Source organism: Candoia aspera, chromosome 3 (assembly GCF_035149785.1).
Source record: "Candoia aspera isolate rCanAsp1 chromosome 3, rCanAsp1.hap2, whole genome shotgun sequence".
NCBI lineage: Eukaryota > Metazoa > Chordata > Lepidosauria > Squamata > Boidae > Candoia > Candoia aspera.
Genome location: NC_086155.1, coordinates 69,699,954 through 69,719,898, shown reverse-complemented (window position 1 = coordinate 69,719,898; position 19,945 = coordinate 69,699,954). Strand labels below are relative to the sequence as shown.

Genomic DNA, 19,945 nt, shown 5'->3' with positions numbered 1-19,945 from the left:
TCACAGTCCCGGTATCCATATTGTAAGAATGGAAGAACTCACTTACAAAGCACTCTTATCTGCCCCAAACTCATACCAGCTGCTAACAAGTGCTCCTCTATGTTGCTGAAAACTGAAACATTTAATCATGCAAATATTTAACTTGCTGATGCATTGTCTTGAAGGGCCACATACCAGAAACCAAGTGGAAAATATCTAGATCCATTTTCACTAGATCTATGGAGGATACGGCTATTGATGAATACTAGTCATAATGGCTAGATAACCAGTCACAGCATCATAACTATGAATATCTGCTATCAGGTGCATCAGCCAAAAATGGCTATTAGGTCATGTCCTAAATACCGTATGTGCTTCCTAAAGTTCCAATTAGCTACTTTGGAAAATGGGATGCTGAATTAGACAAGCAGTCTGTCTAATCCAATAGAGGTCTTACATTGCTAAACTGATAACATACTTGGGATCTACATATTTCAGCTGGCTTAAAAGCTATCCAGCTGTGGCTGCTTTGATGTCTTTCATCTCCAAGTCCTTTTTCCTCTCTCTTCCTTGTGTTGGGAAAGAAAAGGAGGGCTCCACACCTTATACTGAGTTTTGGGGCAGTCTGGTTTAAAGCACTATAAGTATGAGAGACCCTTTCTTGATTCAGGAGGGTAAGAATGGGGATAATACAAAATAAGAACCTTTATCTGAGGTTCAGGGAAACCTCTGTGGAAATCTGTGACTGATGTGGATGAAAATAATAATAATAATAATAATAATAATAATAATAATAATAATAATAATTTGAAGTGCCACTTCATGTCAAAGACAATCCTAAAAGTTTACACTAATCATACAATAGAATAAAAAGAATGATATTACATGCAGTTAATGGCTAGAGAAAACCAACAAAAAGGTGCATTTTTAACAGATGTCCAAAATATATCAGAATTAGGCTTCGGTGAAGCACAAAGAGGACATCATTCCACATTATAGAGAGTTACTGACCAATCTAAATGAAGGCCATCAGATTGTGCAGGATGGTGTATCTTTTCAATTTTTTTCATGTCCCCATTTGAAAGAAATCACCACCTTTTATGTATCCCATTAAACTATAGTTTGGCATGTTGTAAATGAACTACAGAGAACTTCAGGTTCAGCTTGAGTCCATAAGAACTTTCAAAGCGTCAATGGTTTAGATTAAATACAGCTAAACTGTTTTATATGTTTGGACCTGGCCACTGTCTTCTACAAGCTATTTTGAATGATACGGTAGATGGCTTCCACCCAAATTTGCTATTGAACTGATTTAAGCACCAGTGGAACCAAGCAAACCTTTACGTAAGAGAATTTCATTTCAAAGGTATGATTGGTTTCCCTTCCAAATTAATAATTAATATTCACATTTGGCACAAAAAAACCCGCTCAAAGTCCCTCTTTGGGGGAAGATAGGCAGTAGTACAAATTTGAGAAATAAATAAATAAAATAAAATTAGCATGCAAGAGGCTCAAATGCACTCTTTAACATTATTCTTTAAAACATCTCAAGGAAACCAAAGATAAAGGTTATTATCCTACATTAAATGGCGGAATTCTAATAGAATTTTGCCACAACTGAAGTTTACTCTAATGTATTCATTATCATGGTTTTCAAGCTCACCAATATTTCTCATGACAAAACTATTTATGTTCATTGAGAAACGAAATGCATGCTTTGTCAGATCATCTACTGTGTGGCTCAGATGCACAGTGGGAGACCTTAGGCTATCCTAACTATAGCAGGAAAAAAAGCACAGTCACATACTTCCTAATTTAAGCACAAATTTTAGACATATTATTAAATTCACATAGTAATCAGTCACTTGCTATAGATAACAAAGTAACAAGTAACCAAAAGTATTTATTTTATCTGCAATAATTTCTATCTACTTTTCAAACCAGACCATGGAATAATATAGGATAATTGTTTTCAGCACTAACTTAGGCATTTCCTTCCTTTAGCTCCTCATAGTCATCCTAGTAAAACTATATATTGGCACATTTGCAAAAATTAAAGACATGCCCCTACCTGAGCCAATCATGTATTAAGCATTAGTGATATAATATTTATGATATACCAACCCCATTGGCAGCAGCCATCTGAGCTATCAGTTTTATTGCAAACTTATTAAAATATCTCCCATCTCCTCCAACCACCATGGTAGATCCTTGTCGATCTCTTAGGTCTATGGAAAAAAATATACTCTGAATAAAATTGTGCAGGTAGTTTAGCTTGGTCTGAAAAATGTATGTCTTCTTCCGCAAACCACTAGTTCCTGGTTTCTGATCATTATAAGGTGCCGTTGGCAAAGTCAGTATTGGTAGTGCGTTGTCTTCCATGATCCTTTCTGATATAAATACATTAAAAATAAGGAATTATATTAACGATGAACATTTACGATCAGCTTTGATACCAGCAAGAGCAGACAGAGGTTCAGTGAAGTAGTTCTATATCCTAAAATAGCTCCTTGAACCTTCAGCCAAATGTGGTTTCTGTAACTGAAGAGCTTTTCTTGCACTTGCTCTGAAAGATCACTGTCATAAAAAAGACATACAATTTCACACAGAGATCCCTCAGGAAAATGGATGTTCTGGAAGACTTTGAAAGCCTTTTGTTTGCTGCGGTGACCGGATCCTGGGTCTCCTGTATCATCGCAAACAGGATTTGACAGTGGTGAATTCTGCCTGGTATTCTTCTTTTTTAGCAGAGATGTGTATAGAACAGTCTTAGAGCTCTACTCCTCAGTCAGAAGCACTGATGAACTATCTCCAGCTGAGAAGTCCAAACTAAGCTAAAGCTAAGTTATTTTAGCCAGGCAAGCAGGTTTATTGATGACTGGTTTCCAGTTGTGGCTCCCATTTTCACACAGTCCTCATCCAGACATGAATGCCATAAAGGTAAGTCTTGACAGAAGCATGCCAGGCAAGCGCTAAAGTTATGTAGTGGAGACTTTAAAGGTCACTCTTAAAATGGAAGTGAGGACTTCTCAGTTACTTACAGTTTCTTTATCGTCTGTTATTTAAATAACCAGAAGGCTCTGCAGGGCCAAAAGGCTATAATGTCAGCCATAATATTAATTAGATAACATGACAATCAAAATAATTATCTAGCAATGTCAACGTTTTTCTTAATTTTCAACCATTCTCACGTATAAAGCACAGCTTGATATTCAGATTTCAGGCAGTTTGTTTCAGCTTCGTTTTAAGCAAAAACACCTTTCATAGCATTTTAATATAATGAAATTTATATGTTTACAAAATATACTGTAATGCAGATTTCTCAACTTGAACGCACACATTTCTTTTATTCTTTGGAAATACTTTAAAATGATATGAGCATTTTTTGCAAGGAATTAAGACAAATCTATATTCCTGCTATTTACTTTCCTAGACAACTTGGGTCTCTCCAGAGATTCAAATCTAGCTCCCGAACCTGCTTTAAATAATGATATTGAATTAAAAATTTTAATGTAACTGAAGAGGAAAATTATTAAATACACAGGGTGTCATCATGATAAATATAGTAACATTTGATTTTAGTTGATATAAATCAATTGAATTATCATCTACTGATTGGTATTTTTTGGAGTATTTTCTCCCCTGACCCAAGCCCACAAAATGCTGACTGCTGGCCTCAGTTTGGGAAAGGTTGCATACCCTGTCCTGTTACAAATGTGATGTCCTGTCCTGTTCCAAATGTCCAAACCTTTCATGAACTGACTTCCTGCCATCATGGCTGTCCAACCATGTAACTAGTATGGAACAACTGGATAAAGTACATGTTTTGATCCTTTGCAGAGAAAGAGATCAAACTTATGAAAATTCCTAAACAAATATACCTGATAAATAGCCTCTTGTATCCTTTCTGCTAGACCCAGATGAATGAAATACTTCAGTGCAAGATTATCTTCAGAATACATCCAAAGTAGATGCAAAGATGATGCAAAATAAACCCTGTCTTCTTTTGCTACTGTGCAGGTTTGTACTTTTTAATATATGGCTTATATCACCTTTCCTCTTTTTTGGTACATACAATCTTATTACTAAGGGTATTCAAAGCACAATATTCTGAATACTATGCATTTTGTAATCCATTCTGTCAGGAAAAAAAAAGGCTGGTCTATACATAGTATGGAAAATGACTAATTGAGGGCACAAAGGAGAAACAATATTCTTTTTTTTTTTAAAGTTGCCTTTATTGAAAATTCTAGGATACATGTAGGTTAAATTCACAGGTAGAAGCTGCCCTCTTGTGGAATATAGTGCCACCACACAATTCAAAGAGTTTTAACCAGTAAGGACTGTAACCTGGTGAACAATTGACAGCAATTTAATTACTGAAAGTTAACTAATATTTATTTTATTTATATTTCGAATTTAGTCACCACCCATCTCACTCAAAGAGCGACCCTGGGCGGCTTACAATAAAACTAGAATAAACAAAGATTAAAATACAATAAAAGCAATAAAAGCTTTGTCACAATAGTAACTATTAGTTTACATTACATTATCCAAACAGCAGACAGCACTGCAGACAACATTTATACATTTAAGATCTCTGAGTGGTATTTAAATTCTATTTCTTCACTAGTGCTAAGAGTTTTTCCAGTGGCAATTTGAAGGCATCATGGGGCATTTGAGGTCTTGCATTCAAATTCTTATTTAGCTCTGTTACTCACTGCATGATCTTGGGAAAGCATATCCTTTTCCAATTTCACCAGGTTCTTGTGACGTTTAAACAAAAGAAATATGTATTCACTATCTTGAGTTCCTCATAAGAACATGAGGAAAGAAACTTTTATTTTAAAAATGACCTATATGAAATTGTGTGGGATACTATAGATCAAAAGACAGACGGTAAGTCCATTGGCAGCTTATCTCATAAATGGCAAACTGAATCCAGTGGCAAGAAACCTGGGGAAAAGCACTTCAAATCACTGAGATGTCACTTTAAATAATTCACTATAAATATGGGTTGGAAATTCTTCCTATGGTTTCATAGGTTCCATATTTACCTGCAGTAAGATACCTTATATAAATCTGTATTTACTATACTTCCTTGATCTTGTCCAACCATATGAAGCTTGATAGCTTAATAAGTTGGGTTTCTAAGGAACTGTGACATGTTTAAAATTCAGTAAGGAAAAAATATCAGAAGCAGAAACCACAGTTGGATCCTTGTTTGTTTTCACTAACTAAAATTAGGGTCCACTGAACCTAGTAAGATTTACTCCTGTATAGTGATGCCTAGGATCACACATCCCTTCTATTTCAACTTGAAAAGAGCAGAACAGGATTGCTTCATTAATATCTTGTTTCCTGTACCTATTTTTTTAGGTTGTCCTAACAATATTTATTGAGCTCATTTGTATATTGTACTAAACCATGGTTTGAAACAAACTACAACTAGTAAGCTCACATACCAAATCATAAACCATGGTTTACCAATCATAGTATCTCCACTTACACTACACAATGCTCTGAACCAAAGTTATATTATATGAACCATACTACAGAAATGAATTATTGGGCCTACAGAATTATATATTTTCTTCAAATGCTTATTTAGCCCATTACTGATCTGTGGTACTGCTATAAATAACAAATTTTGTTTAGCAAAACAGTAATGAATCTCATGAGTAATCCTATACATTTGTACTAGTGCCACCGTAAGTAAAGAATACTTAAGTTTGCATCCTAAATTGTATGTATTCAACAACAGTTTGCAGTACTTCATATCGTAAACCATCTATCACTGGTGGTAAGCCATTAGCTGTGTTCCTATATCACATGTACTCATGATAGGATTTGTAACTAATTCAGTTTAGCAACTTATCTAGCCATTGTGGTTTGAAAACCATGGTTTATGGCTTAATATTTATTTATTTGTTTGTTGTATTCCTTTACCGCCCATCTCATAACGACGACTCTGGGCAGTTTACAACAGTTAAAAATAGAGAAATAACATATTATTAAAATAAAACAATACAAATATACACATAAATACATATAAATATGTAAGTACAAAAATATAAAATTCAAGATGGCAAGTAAGAATATTATTGGCCCCCTCATGGTGCCAACCACCCCCATGATTGGCTATCCCCTCTCCCGCCCCAAGCAAGGTGGCACAACCAGGTCTTAACCCCCTTCCGGAAGGCTGGGAAAGTGGGGGCCTGCCTTACCTCCGGGGGGTAGCTTGTTCTAAAGGGTGGGTGCTACGACAGAGAAGGCCCTCCTCCTGGACCCTGCCAATTGATAATCTCTCATAGGCAGGGTCCGCAACATGCCCTCTCTGCCTGACCAGGTGGGACAGGTCGATGTGGTGGGGGTGAGGTGGTCCCTCAGGTAACCTGGCCCCATGCCATGTAGGGCTTTAATATAATGTGTGATGACAGATAAATGGGACTTAAATAAACCATGATTTAGCACAATGTGTAAAGTAACATGTGTTATTAGAATGATCACAATGGAAGTAATTGTTAATTACTAATTATTTTTAATTAGCTCGTTGCATACAATATAATAGTTCCTGCAATCAGAATACAAAGCAGCCCAATTCAGAGGTCAAAGGTACTCTCTACTCACAAATGTTATCTTGCTTTAGCTTTTAAACAGGCTATCTTTTCTCCTGAAGGTTGTGCAATGACCTCTCTTCCTATAGCTGGTTTTAATCTCTGAGCTCCAGCAATGGTATTATCAGTATTTAAAACATGAATTATGGGAAAGTGTCAAAGAAAGAAGCTAAGCAAGTGTGAAGAAAATTCTTGATGGATATTAAAGATCAAAGCAGCTAATGATAGAAGAAGGTATTTCGGGTACTAGGCTTCAACAGGTCAAAATCTATGCTAAGAGGCAGCTGGAAAGCCCTGAAGTATTTACAAAAGCATTAGGGTCTGTGATCTCAGAGTCCCACTTCACTCCTAGCATGGGTAGGAGGTAATTAACTGGATTTTACAGCTTCCCACAGTTTAGAAATCCTGCTGATCTAGTTATTTAGCAGGCAATCCCTCTTTTGCGTCCAACATTCCTTATGAAAAACTAGGTGCCTACTAGGACAGTGAAAAGCATTAAAAAGGAACAGTTTACAGTGTGCACGTAGTAGGAAGAGGAGATGGCCTTGAGGAACAGGAGGAAGAGCTGCTACCAAGACAAGGGTCAGATAAAAGAAACTTGAGTCTGGGACAGAACTGTACTTGAGGAAACATCTGAGACAAGATTTTGTTAGTATATTTTTTATAATAAAAGTAATATTGGCCTGCATGACTTTGGTTACCTAGTCTGATCTACCTTGAAGGCTAACATGAATCTTGCAAGGCTGAATGTGCTTCCCTCCTCCCTCCTTTCATCTCTGTGAAAACTAGGGAGGATCTTACCTGAGATGTTTTCTCAGGTTACCGTTCTGCCCTGGACTCAGGTTTCTTTTATCTTATTGTTGTCTTGGTAGTGCCTCTTCTTGCTGTCCCTCAAACCCATTCCCTCTCCCCACTACAACACATCAACACAAGTAAAGCATCCCTTCTTGAGACATAAAAAGCAGCCACATCTTCTCTCTGTGGCTACTTAGCTTTGTGGGCACTCTCAGCAGAAGTGCTGCATATGCACAAACATGCTTGCGGAGGCAGTGAAAGAAAGCCCTACATCAGTCTGAGCCCACTGAATCTGAAATCTCCCAGTGAGTTCAGTGGGATTTATTCTCAGGCAGGGATGTGCAGATCAGAGTAAATCCAACCTGTTTTATTACCTAGTTTACAGGATGGATTTTTGTTCCAGAAGACACCTCTGAATTTGTTATCTATTTAGGGCCAATTTGGTGTTATTTACTTTTACAAATACATGGTTGCTAAGATTCTTGGCCTTTTCTCTTTTTTCACAGCAAAAATGCTACACACCCAGCAGTATGAAGCTCTTATGATGGTCAGTCCAAGCAGTACAGAAAATGAAAAGCAATTTTTCAGACAATCCCACAGTGTTAGGATCTTGTAGCAGATTTTTGCTAAGACAGGAGAAGAAAAGTTGATTTTTTTTTCCTTATAGAAGGAACTGCACTATCCAGACTTCATTGCTGCAAAAAAATTCTGTCCATCCACTAGGAATAGAAAACCCAAATCTAGTCTTAGCAGAATCAAGGCATTCTATGCTTCAATTCACTATTTTCAACAATTCAATTAACAGTCATATACCTGGGCTTCATCTAGAGAACATGGAAGGCTGATCTCCAGTAAGAATCTGGTGAACTAATAATGCAGACAAAATTATGAGCGGATAAACCTGCTATTTTTAGATGTGACAGAGAAATCTGATCTTAGCTTTCAGCAATTTCAGTCTGTGAAGCAGGTCTCTCTATACCTTAAAAAAGAAATTTGGAATATATGAAAGAGGAATCTGGTTTTTTTTCTTGTGGCATTTTCAGAAAAGTGCAGAAAATCCTACTTATAGATACTGAGGAGTCAGACCTTCTATGTTCCTACCCTCTCCCCCACAAAAAGTAGCAACAAAAGAGGAAGCAGCTGGGGACTTGAACATGGCCTAGTTTCGTATTCAATCGTTCCTTCTTGGCAAGCAGAGTGACTGCTACTCTCGGGCTGCTACTCAGTCTGCTGGAAATGTACCACCTTCCATTACGATCCTCTGAGTATGTTTCCAGACTCAGGACAATCCAGCCTTTCTGTTTAGCTAACTGCAATGATTGCCCATTTGCATGCTCCTTGCAGGCAGGAGGGATCTATACAACCGCTTAGCTGTGGTCTGAAAACTAAGATAATACTGTACTACTCATCTCTTTTTCTAAAGGATGTCTCTTACTTTCAGTGAAATAGTCTTATTCAACAGCTCTTCTTCTGGAAGGTCTCAATTATAGGGGGAAAAAACCCTACAGTTTACCATAAAAGAAAGGGAACAATTTTCCTGTAATCTTGAAGAGATGAATTATAAAACAGTAGAGATGCATTTCATTTTTACACCAGCTTCTCAGTAAAATTGTATCAGTTCAAAATGGAACTTTCACTAGGCATCATGGGCATCTGCAAGCTCTCCTGCAGCTTTTGTCAAAATGACTAAAGCAGCATCGTACTGTGCGCTAACATAATGTATGTACGAAAGGGGTACAGCTCAGGCTGGGAAGATGGGATCTTAGTTTCGGCAGAATGACCTGTTGGCAGTCAGGAATGGTTGGTTATCAAGGGTTGGGGATTGGAGGCACTGTTCTGCAGTAGCTCTCCTCCTTCCTGAGTAGGTGGTTCCAATCTCTGTCAGTGGAAAAGAGAAGTTGAGTCCTTGGGTCACCCAATGTGGGGTGCCCCAGGGCTTGGCCCTCTCCCCCATATACATGATCTCAGTGGAGGAGTCATCCATCAGTTTGGGGTTAGAGATCTTTAATATACTGATGATAGCCAACTTCACATTTCAAGCCAAGCAGGAAATGCATGAGGCTGGGTTATTTGAGGGACCGCCTCTTCCCGATTACTTCCGCCCATCCCATCAGGTCTGCCAGAAGAGGCATGCTCTGGGTCCCATCTGCTAAGGAACTATGTTTGGTGGGACCAGCGTTCGGGCCTTTTCTGCTGTGGCACCCGCCCTAAGGTGAGACTGGCCCCCTCTTTGATGTCCTTCAGGAAGTCCCTTAAAATTTAGTTATGCCAACAGGCTTGGGGGTCTCATAGAAATGGGGATTTAATGAGGTGGCTACAATGTGTGCAACACGTATGGTCTCCCTACCCTTTTTAGCTTTTTAATAATAATATTTATGTTTTCATTCTAGAGTATTTTTGTAATTGTTTTTTATGGTTTTACGGTACACCACCCAGAGTCATGTTTCTGTGACAATCAATCAATCAATCAATCCTGACTTGGTGCTTGGAGGCTGTGAGGGACTGAATGGGTGAGATAGTCGCAGTAAGACAGAGCTAGATTTTACAAAACAATAGAACCATTGATACAGAATCCCCTCTGTTGCTCTAGATAGGGATGCACTTCCTTTGAAAGAGCTGGTATGCAATCTGGGGGTTCTCCTGGACTCATGACTCCTGCTAGAACAGAAGATATAAGTATAGCCAGGAGAGCCTTTGGCCAGTTTTGGCAGGTTGGCCATTGCATCCCTTCCTGGAACATGAATCATTGAAGACAGTGACTCATCACCTTGACATTTCTCAGACAGACTATTGTAGTTTCCTTTATGTGGGCCTGCCCTTGAAGAAAATTCAAAAGCTGCAGCTCACACAGAATGTGGCTGTCTGGCTGCCCACTTGCTAAATGGTGCCAGTTGGTTCAGTAGAATAACATAAATTTTTCAGGGGTTGCATTAGTTGCCAGTCAGCTTCCAGACCCCATTCAAGGTGCTGGTGATTATCTATGGCTTGGGCTCTTCTTACACTCTACCTTATTCATGTAGAATCTTCTCACCCTACCTAATCTAGCAGCTGTAACATACTGCATGAGCTTACCCCAGAAAAGACTGGGCAATTGGGACCCAGAGAATGACATCCTGAGTGGCAGCAATCCCACTAGGGAATAGTATGCTCCCTGAGGCCAGGCTGCCCTCCACCCTTTTGTCTTTCAGGAAACTGGTGAAGACAATCCTCTTCCCTAGGACGTTTCACAAGAAGGTTTTAGTTAGGAAAGCAACTGATTTTCTTTTGATGTTGTATTGTTTTATGCAAGTTCTGTGTATTGTAAGCAAATTCTGCTAATGAATAATACAAAATCAACTGCTGGTAATGTCAAACTGCTCAGTGGTTTTTCCAGAAAGCATCAGTTTCCAAGGCCAAGAAGGCATTTCTCATCTGTAAGGTCCCACAGTCACTCTGTCCAGGCCTAGCTAGAGACAGTGTCCACACATTGTATTAAGCTGTGAGCTGGTTTCAAGGTTTGGGTGTTTTAGGTGAATCCATCCACAGTCCATACTTATTACTTTGCATGTGCATATTTCTCAAGCCACTTTGTGGCTGTTTATCTGTAAAATAATTTACTTATTTTAAACAAGCAAGTCCAACCAAGGGGATCCAAACACATCAATATGATCTGTGCATTGCTAAGTTTTCAACCTTTTATATTTAAGATAACCTAAGAAAAGCAGTGTAGCATAGCAATTAGGCAATGGACTAGGGCTGCAAACATTATTCAATTCATGAAGTTCATAGGGTGTCTGTGGGCCAACTACTAGCTCATAGTGAGGTTTCTAATGAAAATGAACTATAAGGTGGCAACAAGTGATGTTACTTCTGGGCTATGATACCAAGCATTTCTACAACAGAGAGATAATGTGGAAGGCAAAGAAAAAAGAAAGTGATGCAACAGGTTATAAGCAATGGCTAAGTGAAAGGAAGGAATTAAAAAATTATAGGTGCCTGTTCCAAGCTCACTTCTGCATTAAATTCTTTATGCCCATTCTCATGATCCATTAAATTGGAACATCTGTTGCATATGAACACATGCATACCTTTTCACTTTCATCTTGTGTGGCTCTTTAACCAGTGTTGATTAAATTTGTTGAACAAATGCAGAATAGCCACCATTTCCAGTTAACTACTGTATAAACAGAACTTAAATCAGGACTGAGATTTCAATTCTGGTAAATGCTAGCCAGAAATGGCAGGTACTCTGCAACTGCACATCATGCTCAGCCACAGAAATCCTACCCACAGTGGTTAAGAAACCTCATGGGATGGGGTAGGCATGCTCATGTTAACCAGGCAGAGCAGTTTAACATGCTGTACATAAGCAGCTATTAGTGTTCTCTTTCAGCTGTGAGGGAATAACATCGACTTATTCTTACAGAGTTATTATGAGGGTTACAATAATTCATGTGAAGTATCTTGATAAATGGTGATAATGATTAGATAACCTATTCTAGTTATAAGCATAGCCATAGCCTGGAAGTATGGCTGCTTCTCAGAAAAAAGAAAAAGTTGAATATGTAGGAAACTTCCTGGAAGCAGTAGAGATTACCTTGGCCAGTTTATGTTCTGGTTAATACTTGTAATTATTTAGCAGGATAGCCATTTTATGAAAGAAAATGTATACCATAATACTGTATATACGGTTTCCAGATGTACCCACTAGATGTAAAAAGTTGGCTACCACCGCATTAGGATTCTAATAGTTTCCCTTCTGGATCTGAAAAAACAAAACAAAAACAAAAGAGTTTTCCAAGTGCTGAGAAACTCTAATAGATGATTGGGAAAAGGGCTGCAAGGAGAGTGACGTGTTCATACACCAGAACACCATCATCCCCTTCCACAGCAAAGGCAAATCCATCTTTCAGTTGTTGTTTTCAAGCTGGTGCCTTTCAAACATGTTGGAATTCACCTACAATAAACCCGCCAGGGGCTTGCTGGCTGAGTGAGGACAGGACTTGAGAACAAAGACATCTGGGGAGCATTAGGTGGGGAAAAGAAAGTCTGTTCAGTTTAAGGGAGCAGCAATTCCATCCTGGCCTTGCTCAATAGCTCTTGTATGAACGTCGTACCAATAGGATAGCTTCTCTGAACTAACACTGATCTTTACTGCGGTTCCTGATTAGAAAGAAGCCAGCAACTGCTGATGAAAAAGTAAGTATGTTTTACGATCTATAGGTCAACTCTTTACACAAACGTTTACTACGAGGAATAGAGAGAACCAGTTTGGTCTAGTGGTTAAGGCAACGGGCTAGAAACCAGGAGTCTGTGAGTTCTAGTCCCGCCTTAGGCACGAAAGCCCAGTCCCTCTCTTTCAGCCCAATTCACCTTGCAGGGTTGTTGTTGTGGGGAAAACAGGAGGAGCAAGGAGTTATTTATAAAAAAATAATAAAGGCGGGATAATAAATATAATCCATACATTTATTTAAAACATTAGATTTGCTCTTTGCACTATCACAATCTAATGACAGGCTTTTGCACAATCAAGTGCTTGCACTTGATTCTGCAGAAGTATTACAATGAATTGTGCACATGCATGGAAAAGTTTGAAGAGTCTGTCCAAAGAGTTCCTGCAATCAGGAAGGAACCCAAGATGAAGCCTATTTCCCTATGTTAGGAAAATCCTATTTTATTTTAAAACAAGGATAACCTTTGGGCAGACTCTGTAAGAGTTGCTTGTATCCCAGGGCAGAAACTGTATCTGTAATGCCTGAAAGGTCAACTTAAATGTCAGAGATTGCCGAGCCTTTTACAGCTAGGTAGCCGAATGCCACCACACTCATCCCTTCAAAACTGGTAAGGAACCAGTGTGTAAAAATAATTATCTCGGCAGTACCACAACCCCAACTCGCCCTAACGTTTCAGCACTGCCTCCACTCTCTGCTAGAGGTCACCTCCCTCAGAAAGGGTATTTGCACCCGCGATGCCAGGAACATCCAGCCTAGAACAAACATTTGCAAAAAGCAGCACCAAATAGGAAGACCCATTGTAAGCTAAATGCACTTCCTCCAATGTAATTTTTATTCTTTGATCGACAGAGACAAGAAACAGGGCCGGGCCTTGCTGCATGCTTAAGGAGGCCTGCGGTGCGGAACCGAAATGCCTTAGGAAAGGATCTGAAAACTGGTCCCAAACGCGTGCACCTCGTCTGCACTTCCACGCCAACCAGCCCCAAAGCTCACAGACTCCATTCATAATAATGAGGCGCCCTGCTCAGGCAGAAGCCAAGTCAAGCCAAGCCTGAGGAGGAGGCCGAAGAACGGATCCCCGCTTCGTATCGCCCCCGGCGCAGCTCGCTTCTTCTCCCGAAAGCAATTCCTCGCCGTCGCTCCCAGCCCAGCGACGAGCTCACCGGCGCGGAGTTAGGCGGAGATGGGGGAGGCAACCGGAAAGAGTCACAGTACTATTGCCGTCTGAGCGGCCGTCTGCACACGCAACGCAACCGTTCCCACAACGGGTATGCAAGCCCGCAGGCATCCGGCAAGGAAGCGGGGGAGGCAGGCAGACAGAGACCGCCGCCCGACTTACCCCGTTGGCTGCGGCAATCCGGAGGATCAGCTGGATCGCCTCCTTCATGTAAAACCGCCCGTCGCCCCCCACCACCAGAGTGGCTCCCTGCCTCTCCGCCGGCTCGATGGTGGAGATAATGCTCTGGATGAAATTCTCGGCGTAATTGGCATTGCCTTGGAAAACCTTGACCCGCTTGCGGAGGCCACTAGTGCCCGGCTTCTGGTCGAGGTAGGGTTTGGTTTTGACGGTCACGATCTTCACCATGGTGGCCGGGGCTGGCGGACGCGTTGGAGAGGAGCTCGGTTAGCAGCAGACTGACTCTTCCTCCACCTTCCGTAGCAGCTGCGGGGCTGGGTTTGCACCAAGCAGCCATCTCCTCCCACTTAAATTTAAAGTCGCAGAGGACCTTTCCCCACCACCGAGCTAAAACGCTTATAAGGGACCCATCTTTGAGTTTGCAGAAAAGTATCCTGACACGTGAGCTGAACCCCTCCTCCTCTTATTGCCGGTCTACCCAGTGATGATTGCCTTCCTCCAACCTAATGGGTGGTGGCAAAGTTTAAGAGATTCTACACACCTTGAGGCTGCTGGATGGTGTAGGAATAAGGGGAATAGTACTTGGGCCAGTCACTTCCTCTCAGCCCTAGGAAGGAGACTGGCAAACTACTTCTGAAAAACCTGCCAAGAAAACTGCAGGGACTTGTCCAGGCAGTCTCCGAGAACAGGACACAATTGAATGGATTAAAAAAAAAACTTTAGTATTAGTACAGCTAAGGACAACTTAAGACCATCTCAAGGCTTTTCTCCACTCAGGGCCGCAACTGGGGGCGGGGCAAGGGGGCATGTGCCCCGGGTGCCGCGCTAGGGGATGGCCAACACCTCCTTCACCAACCCAAGGGGGGAAGCGGAATCCATGTTTGCCCCAGGTGACACACACCCTAGTTGCGGGCCTGTCTCCGCTTGTACCTAACTAGCGTACAAACATGCCCTGGAAATCTAGTCTGACCCCTGATGCTGCCCTTAGCTGCACTGCCATTAAAATAATATTTCATCCATTATTCTGACACTGTCCAAGGATGCCTAGGATATCCAAAGATGACTAGGGCCACAGCCAAACTGCCCACCAGATCCTCAGGGAAAACCCTGAGCACTTTCTGGAACTCCACAGGGTCCATTAATTGACTGGGGCAGGCCAATCAAACAGGCACTGTCTCCCTGCAGGGAGGGGCGACACCAATGAGCTGAAAGGCAACCAGGGAGGGATCTTTCCATGGCAACGGACTGATCATGTCCTCCACTGCCAGATCACATCCCAACCAACCTGAGACAAAAACCAGATGTAACATGTGGCCTCTGGTATGCACAGGCCGTCAATGACTTGGGATAACATCGGGCTGGACTGAAAATCACTGGGTGGCAAAGTGAAATCCCCAATTACCAGCAGCCTTGGGGACTCTATTGCCAACCCAGCAAGGGAATCCAGCAGCTCAGGCAGGGAAGCTGCTGGGCAGCAGGGAGGGTGGTACACCAGCAGCAATTCCAACTGTTCCCTTGAGGACAGGTCCAGCAGGAGCACCTCACATCCAGTTATCTGCAGAGCAGAGCCCCGGAAAGCCTGTAACAACTCCCGGATGACCACAGCGACCCCTCCCCTCCTCCCCTGGGCTCTTGGCTGGTGCAAAACCCGAAACCCAGGTGGGCGCATTTCCAAGAAGGGAGCCCCACCCTCTAAGCCCAACCAGGTCTCAGTAAGATGTGCCAGGTTGGCACCCTCCTCCAGGGTGAGATCATGCATGAGGGCAGCTTTGTTACACACTGACCTGGCATTCAAACGGAACACCCACAGAAGGACTGAGGGTGTGAGAGACATCTCAGAAGGGACCCTCCCTAGTTTCTTGGTCTGTAAAGGTGTGGGGAAAGAGATGTACTTTCAGACTTGCAAGATTCTATTAACCTTACAATAAAGACAGAGCTAGTACTTCTGGACGCGCTTCTTGTCTGGACTACCTTGCAAGGCTGACAACAATCTTGCAAGTCTCCTTCCTACTCTCTTCCTAAAAGAAGCAGAAAATCCCTCTTGGAGTTTTAGAAATGGCCTAATTTCTGTGGCTCCTCCTCTTCCTCCTGTCTCTCAAGGATATTCTCACAGACCATTACAGAATGGGGCTTTGAAGGAGCAGCCAGGCACCTCATGCTCTCTTGCTCACTCACCTGCCTTCTCTCTCTAAAACTGTGATGGCCCAAAGCAGCTTACTTTTTTTCTCCATCTTACAGAGAGGATGAGCCAGGCTTCCCATTTGGGCTTCCTATTTTCAGTTCCACATTACAGCTTTATCACTGCCAGAAAGGTAAAACCTCTTGAATCGAACTTGACTCTTGGTGGCTACATGGACCTGTTCTTGGGGTTTCCTTAGCAGTCATACACAATTAGGTTGCCATGCTTTCTTCCAGAATGTTTTTTTTTACCTCCCAGTTAGCCTATAGATCTGGGAATTCCTTAGATAGCTCCCATCCAACTACTAAGGGGTCTGAAAATGCTTACTTTTCCAAGATTAATCAAAACTAAGTGTTGCAACCTTACCTTTAGCTTAGCCTTGTTATATCAAATCCTTTCTGCTTTATCACCCGAAGAAAGAGACTAAGTAAGCAGTAATGCAAAGAATGAATGATCAATCAGACACATGACCAGGCTGTGGTCATATCACATATTTATGTTTAATTGAATCATGGCTTAGGGAATTAACAAATAAACAGCAACCAATAAACTCTAGTCACTGTGGCTGGGTTTCTAAAACTATGAGCCATAAACTAGCCAACCATGTCTTACCCTGGCATACTGTGCAAACATGTTTCACTGGACAGAATTCCCAACAGTTAATTAGTTACTGTTTCTATCCCACTATTGACATTTAACAACAGGTATGATACTTAAAAGATTTGGAGACTGGAAAATGACTGGGTATAAACATTGCACGAAGAATGGTTTAGTATAACCAAAGACTAAGTGACACACGTATCACATTAGACTTAGCATGATATGTGAATCCACGCAGTCTCTTTTAATGCATGGTGCTAAAATAAATGAATGATATGCCCAATGACTAACTTATACATGCAGTATATAATACATTCCAGGTTCAAAAGTTAGTAACATTATTACTTTTTTCCTGGAAGTTTATAATACTTTGTTCTTTACCATGGAGTAAAATTTGAGGATGAATAAGAAGTTGCAGCCTGGGAATGTGAAATAATTTCCCAGTTCCTGATACATCTCCCTTGTGTTTAACATGTACTGTAAACCTAAAGGTCAAATAATGGTAAGATATTAATAATTAATATCTTAATTATTAATTAATTAATTAATTAACGCGGTGGCGCTGCGGGTTAAACCGCTGAGCTGTCGATCGGAAGGTCGGCGGTTCGAAACCGCGCGGCGGGGTGAGCTCCCGTTGTTAATCCCAGCTCCTGCTCACCTAGCAGTTCGAAAACATGCAAATGTGAGTAGATCAATAGGTACCGCTTCGGCGGGAAGGTAACGGCGTTCCGTGAGTCATGCTGGCCACATGACCCGGAAGTGTCTATGACAACGCCGGCTCCAAGGCTTAGAAACGGAGATGAGCACCGCCCCCTAGAGTCGGATTCGACTGGACTTTACGTCAAGGGAAACCTTTACCTTTACTATTAATAATTAAGTCAGGTAGCAAACTATGAAGGGAAAAATCCAAGCTTTTGCTTGTCTCGGTCTGTGTTCTTTGAGTATAAAAACCAAAATGAATATGCATCTTCATATTGATTAATCAATTAGATTAAAAAAACACTATATTGCATTGATTGACAGTGTCATGTTCACTGATTCGATGTAGTTTATACATCGTAACATTTCACATGCCATGGCGCTGATGCGCGTTTCTCTTTGGGGGGGAGCTGCTGTGAGACCTTGTACCAAGCTCTGTATGTGAAATCAGTACAATGGAATGTGTTTGGGTTATCTTCTCTGCTCAAGGCCTTTTCCCGCAGACCATCAGAGACCGTTAGGAGCACCTGGGGTTGTAAACTTGAGAAGATTCTACGGGGGGAGGGATTTCATTTGCACCGAGGGTTTTTAGTTTGAATTTGGCGCGCTTTCATCATTCTCAGCTTTCTCTGTGATCCTGCATACTATTCTTTAATAAATCAGATATCTTTGAATTCTTGCTCATGATTCTGATGGTGTTTTAGAATAGGCAACCATTACAGACAGACTGACATCAATCAAGGCCATAGAGGCAAAGTACAATTCATTCTGCTGTGTTGCAATTTTGAAATGGCTTTCAGAAAGGTGTAACAAAATCAGACAGTGATACAAATTTAAAATAAGGTTTAACAAGAAAATGCTTTGTTTAAGGATATCATTGAATAAAAAACTAGTAATGTTTCCAAGCTTACTAGGGAAGCTGAAATAAACCTCTGTCTCATTTCCACATGTTGAACATCTGACCGAAGAGATGGAGAAGGGCTTAGAAATGGAACAAAAGTAAATTTGTATGAGAGGACACAATTTTTAAGGTACTTTGGTTGCAGAAAATTTAGTATTTTAAAAGTGATTAAAACAAGTATCCGGGATTTATTTAACAATATTTGTCAACTGGCTCAATCTGTAGAGACTATGGGCAATGTATAGCAAAAAGCAATAAAAACATTAGCAATAAGAAAAACATAAATGATTCTAACTATTATGATCACCCAGATGATCTGAGGCAAAGGCATGATGAAATAAAATTGTCTTAAGTGCCTTGCAGAATGTAAGGAGGGACAGGGGCCGCTTGCTGCAAAATGTGGGGGTGAACATGGAGAAAGGCTGTTGTCTCGTTCATACCCCATGAACATCACCAGTAAGTAAGTTCCATTCTGAAACTGGTACTTGCATGTATAATTTTCCTGGGATGTAAATTCTGATATTTGCTTGTGCCTCATTTGGTATCACGATTCTTGTTCTTGTTCCTAAAGTAAGGTGTTAATTTTCATCTAATTATGAAATTTGGGAGGGGACTAATATAGTAGTACTAATTATATAGCTATGTGGATGAGCAGCAGTAAGCCATGGGCTTGCACACTTTATGTGAATGTGACTGTAACCTAAAAAAGATGGGGGATTCTTGGATTTTTTTGTTGTACTACTTTATAGGTCTGAAAATTGCCTCATACTTTCAGAATAAACTATGGATACTAAATTATCAATCAACTGATATACCTAAAGCAGAAGTACTGGTTTAGTTTGTGTGCTCAAAAACTGTTTTCTAATAATAATTTCATTTCTTCCATAAATTACAATACGGGTACGCTAAGCATCAGTATGAATGCCTCCAGCTTGACTTGAAAGGCAGATTCTGAATTCACTAAGCATGGTTTTAATTTCAGAACTGACATTTACTTGTCTAGTATTCTGTTACCTCCAAAGTCAGAGCACAAGAGGGGCTCTGAGATAAATATAGCTTTTCAAGACTTCTTGCTCTTGAAGGTTATATAAATCTGATATCTTACTGAAATTTTAAGCTTGTTTGTAGAAGGCAATAGATAAAACTATCATTCTTTAGACTGAATAACAAGATAAACTAATGAAATATCCTCAGTGTAAATAAACATTGAATAAAAAAATCTTCTTTCCTCTTTGGTTTATTATACAGCTAGGATAAATCAGTTTGAACTGAAAAAAATAGGATGTTGCACAAATAAACTAGGCACATCCATATGACAGATGCGGAGACTTCCAAGATTCATAACCACTGGACAGAACCACAATTTTTCAGTCTTTTTAATTTGGAACCAAAATGCTACATGTACCAGCCTTTCTCAAACTTTTTACTCTGGAAGAACCCTTGAAATAATTTTCAGGTCTCAGGGAACCCCTACATAAAAATCAAAATATGAAAACTTCACAGTACAAGTCACTTATAACCCACACAATCCACGTTTTACAACATTTACAACAACAGCAAAGCAGAAGGCCGGCATTTGAGTCATTCTCACCACTGTAAGTGTTA

At 40.6% G+C, this 19,945-nt stretch overlaps 1 protein-coding gene across 2 annotated transcripts in view; it reads right to left on the bottom strand.

The window, feature by feature from the left end:
- Positions 1-14,275, bottom strand: part of PGM1 (phosphoglucomutase 1) — a 40,187-nt gene extending 25,912 nt beyond the window's left edge. Inside the window, exon 1 of one of the 2 annotated variants that reach the window (XM_063298060.1) lies at positions 13,944-14,275. In XM_063298060.1, coding sequence (XP_063154130.1) covers positions 13,944-14,189 — 246 coding nt within the window. In that variant the 5' untranslated portion in view covers positions 14,190-14,275. Of the gene's footprint in view, positions 1-2,103; positions 2,377-13,943 lie in introns of those variants that run through there. The other variant, XM_063298059.1, reaches the window with a different exon arrangement.
- Between the last annotated feature and the right edge of the window lie 5,670 nt (positions 14,276-19,945).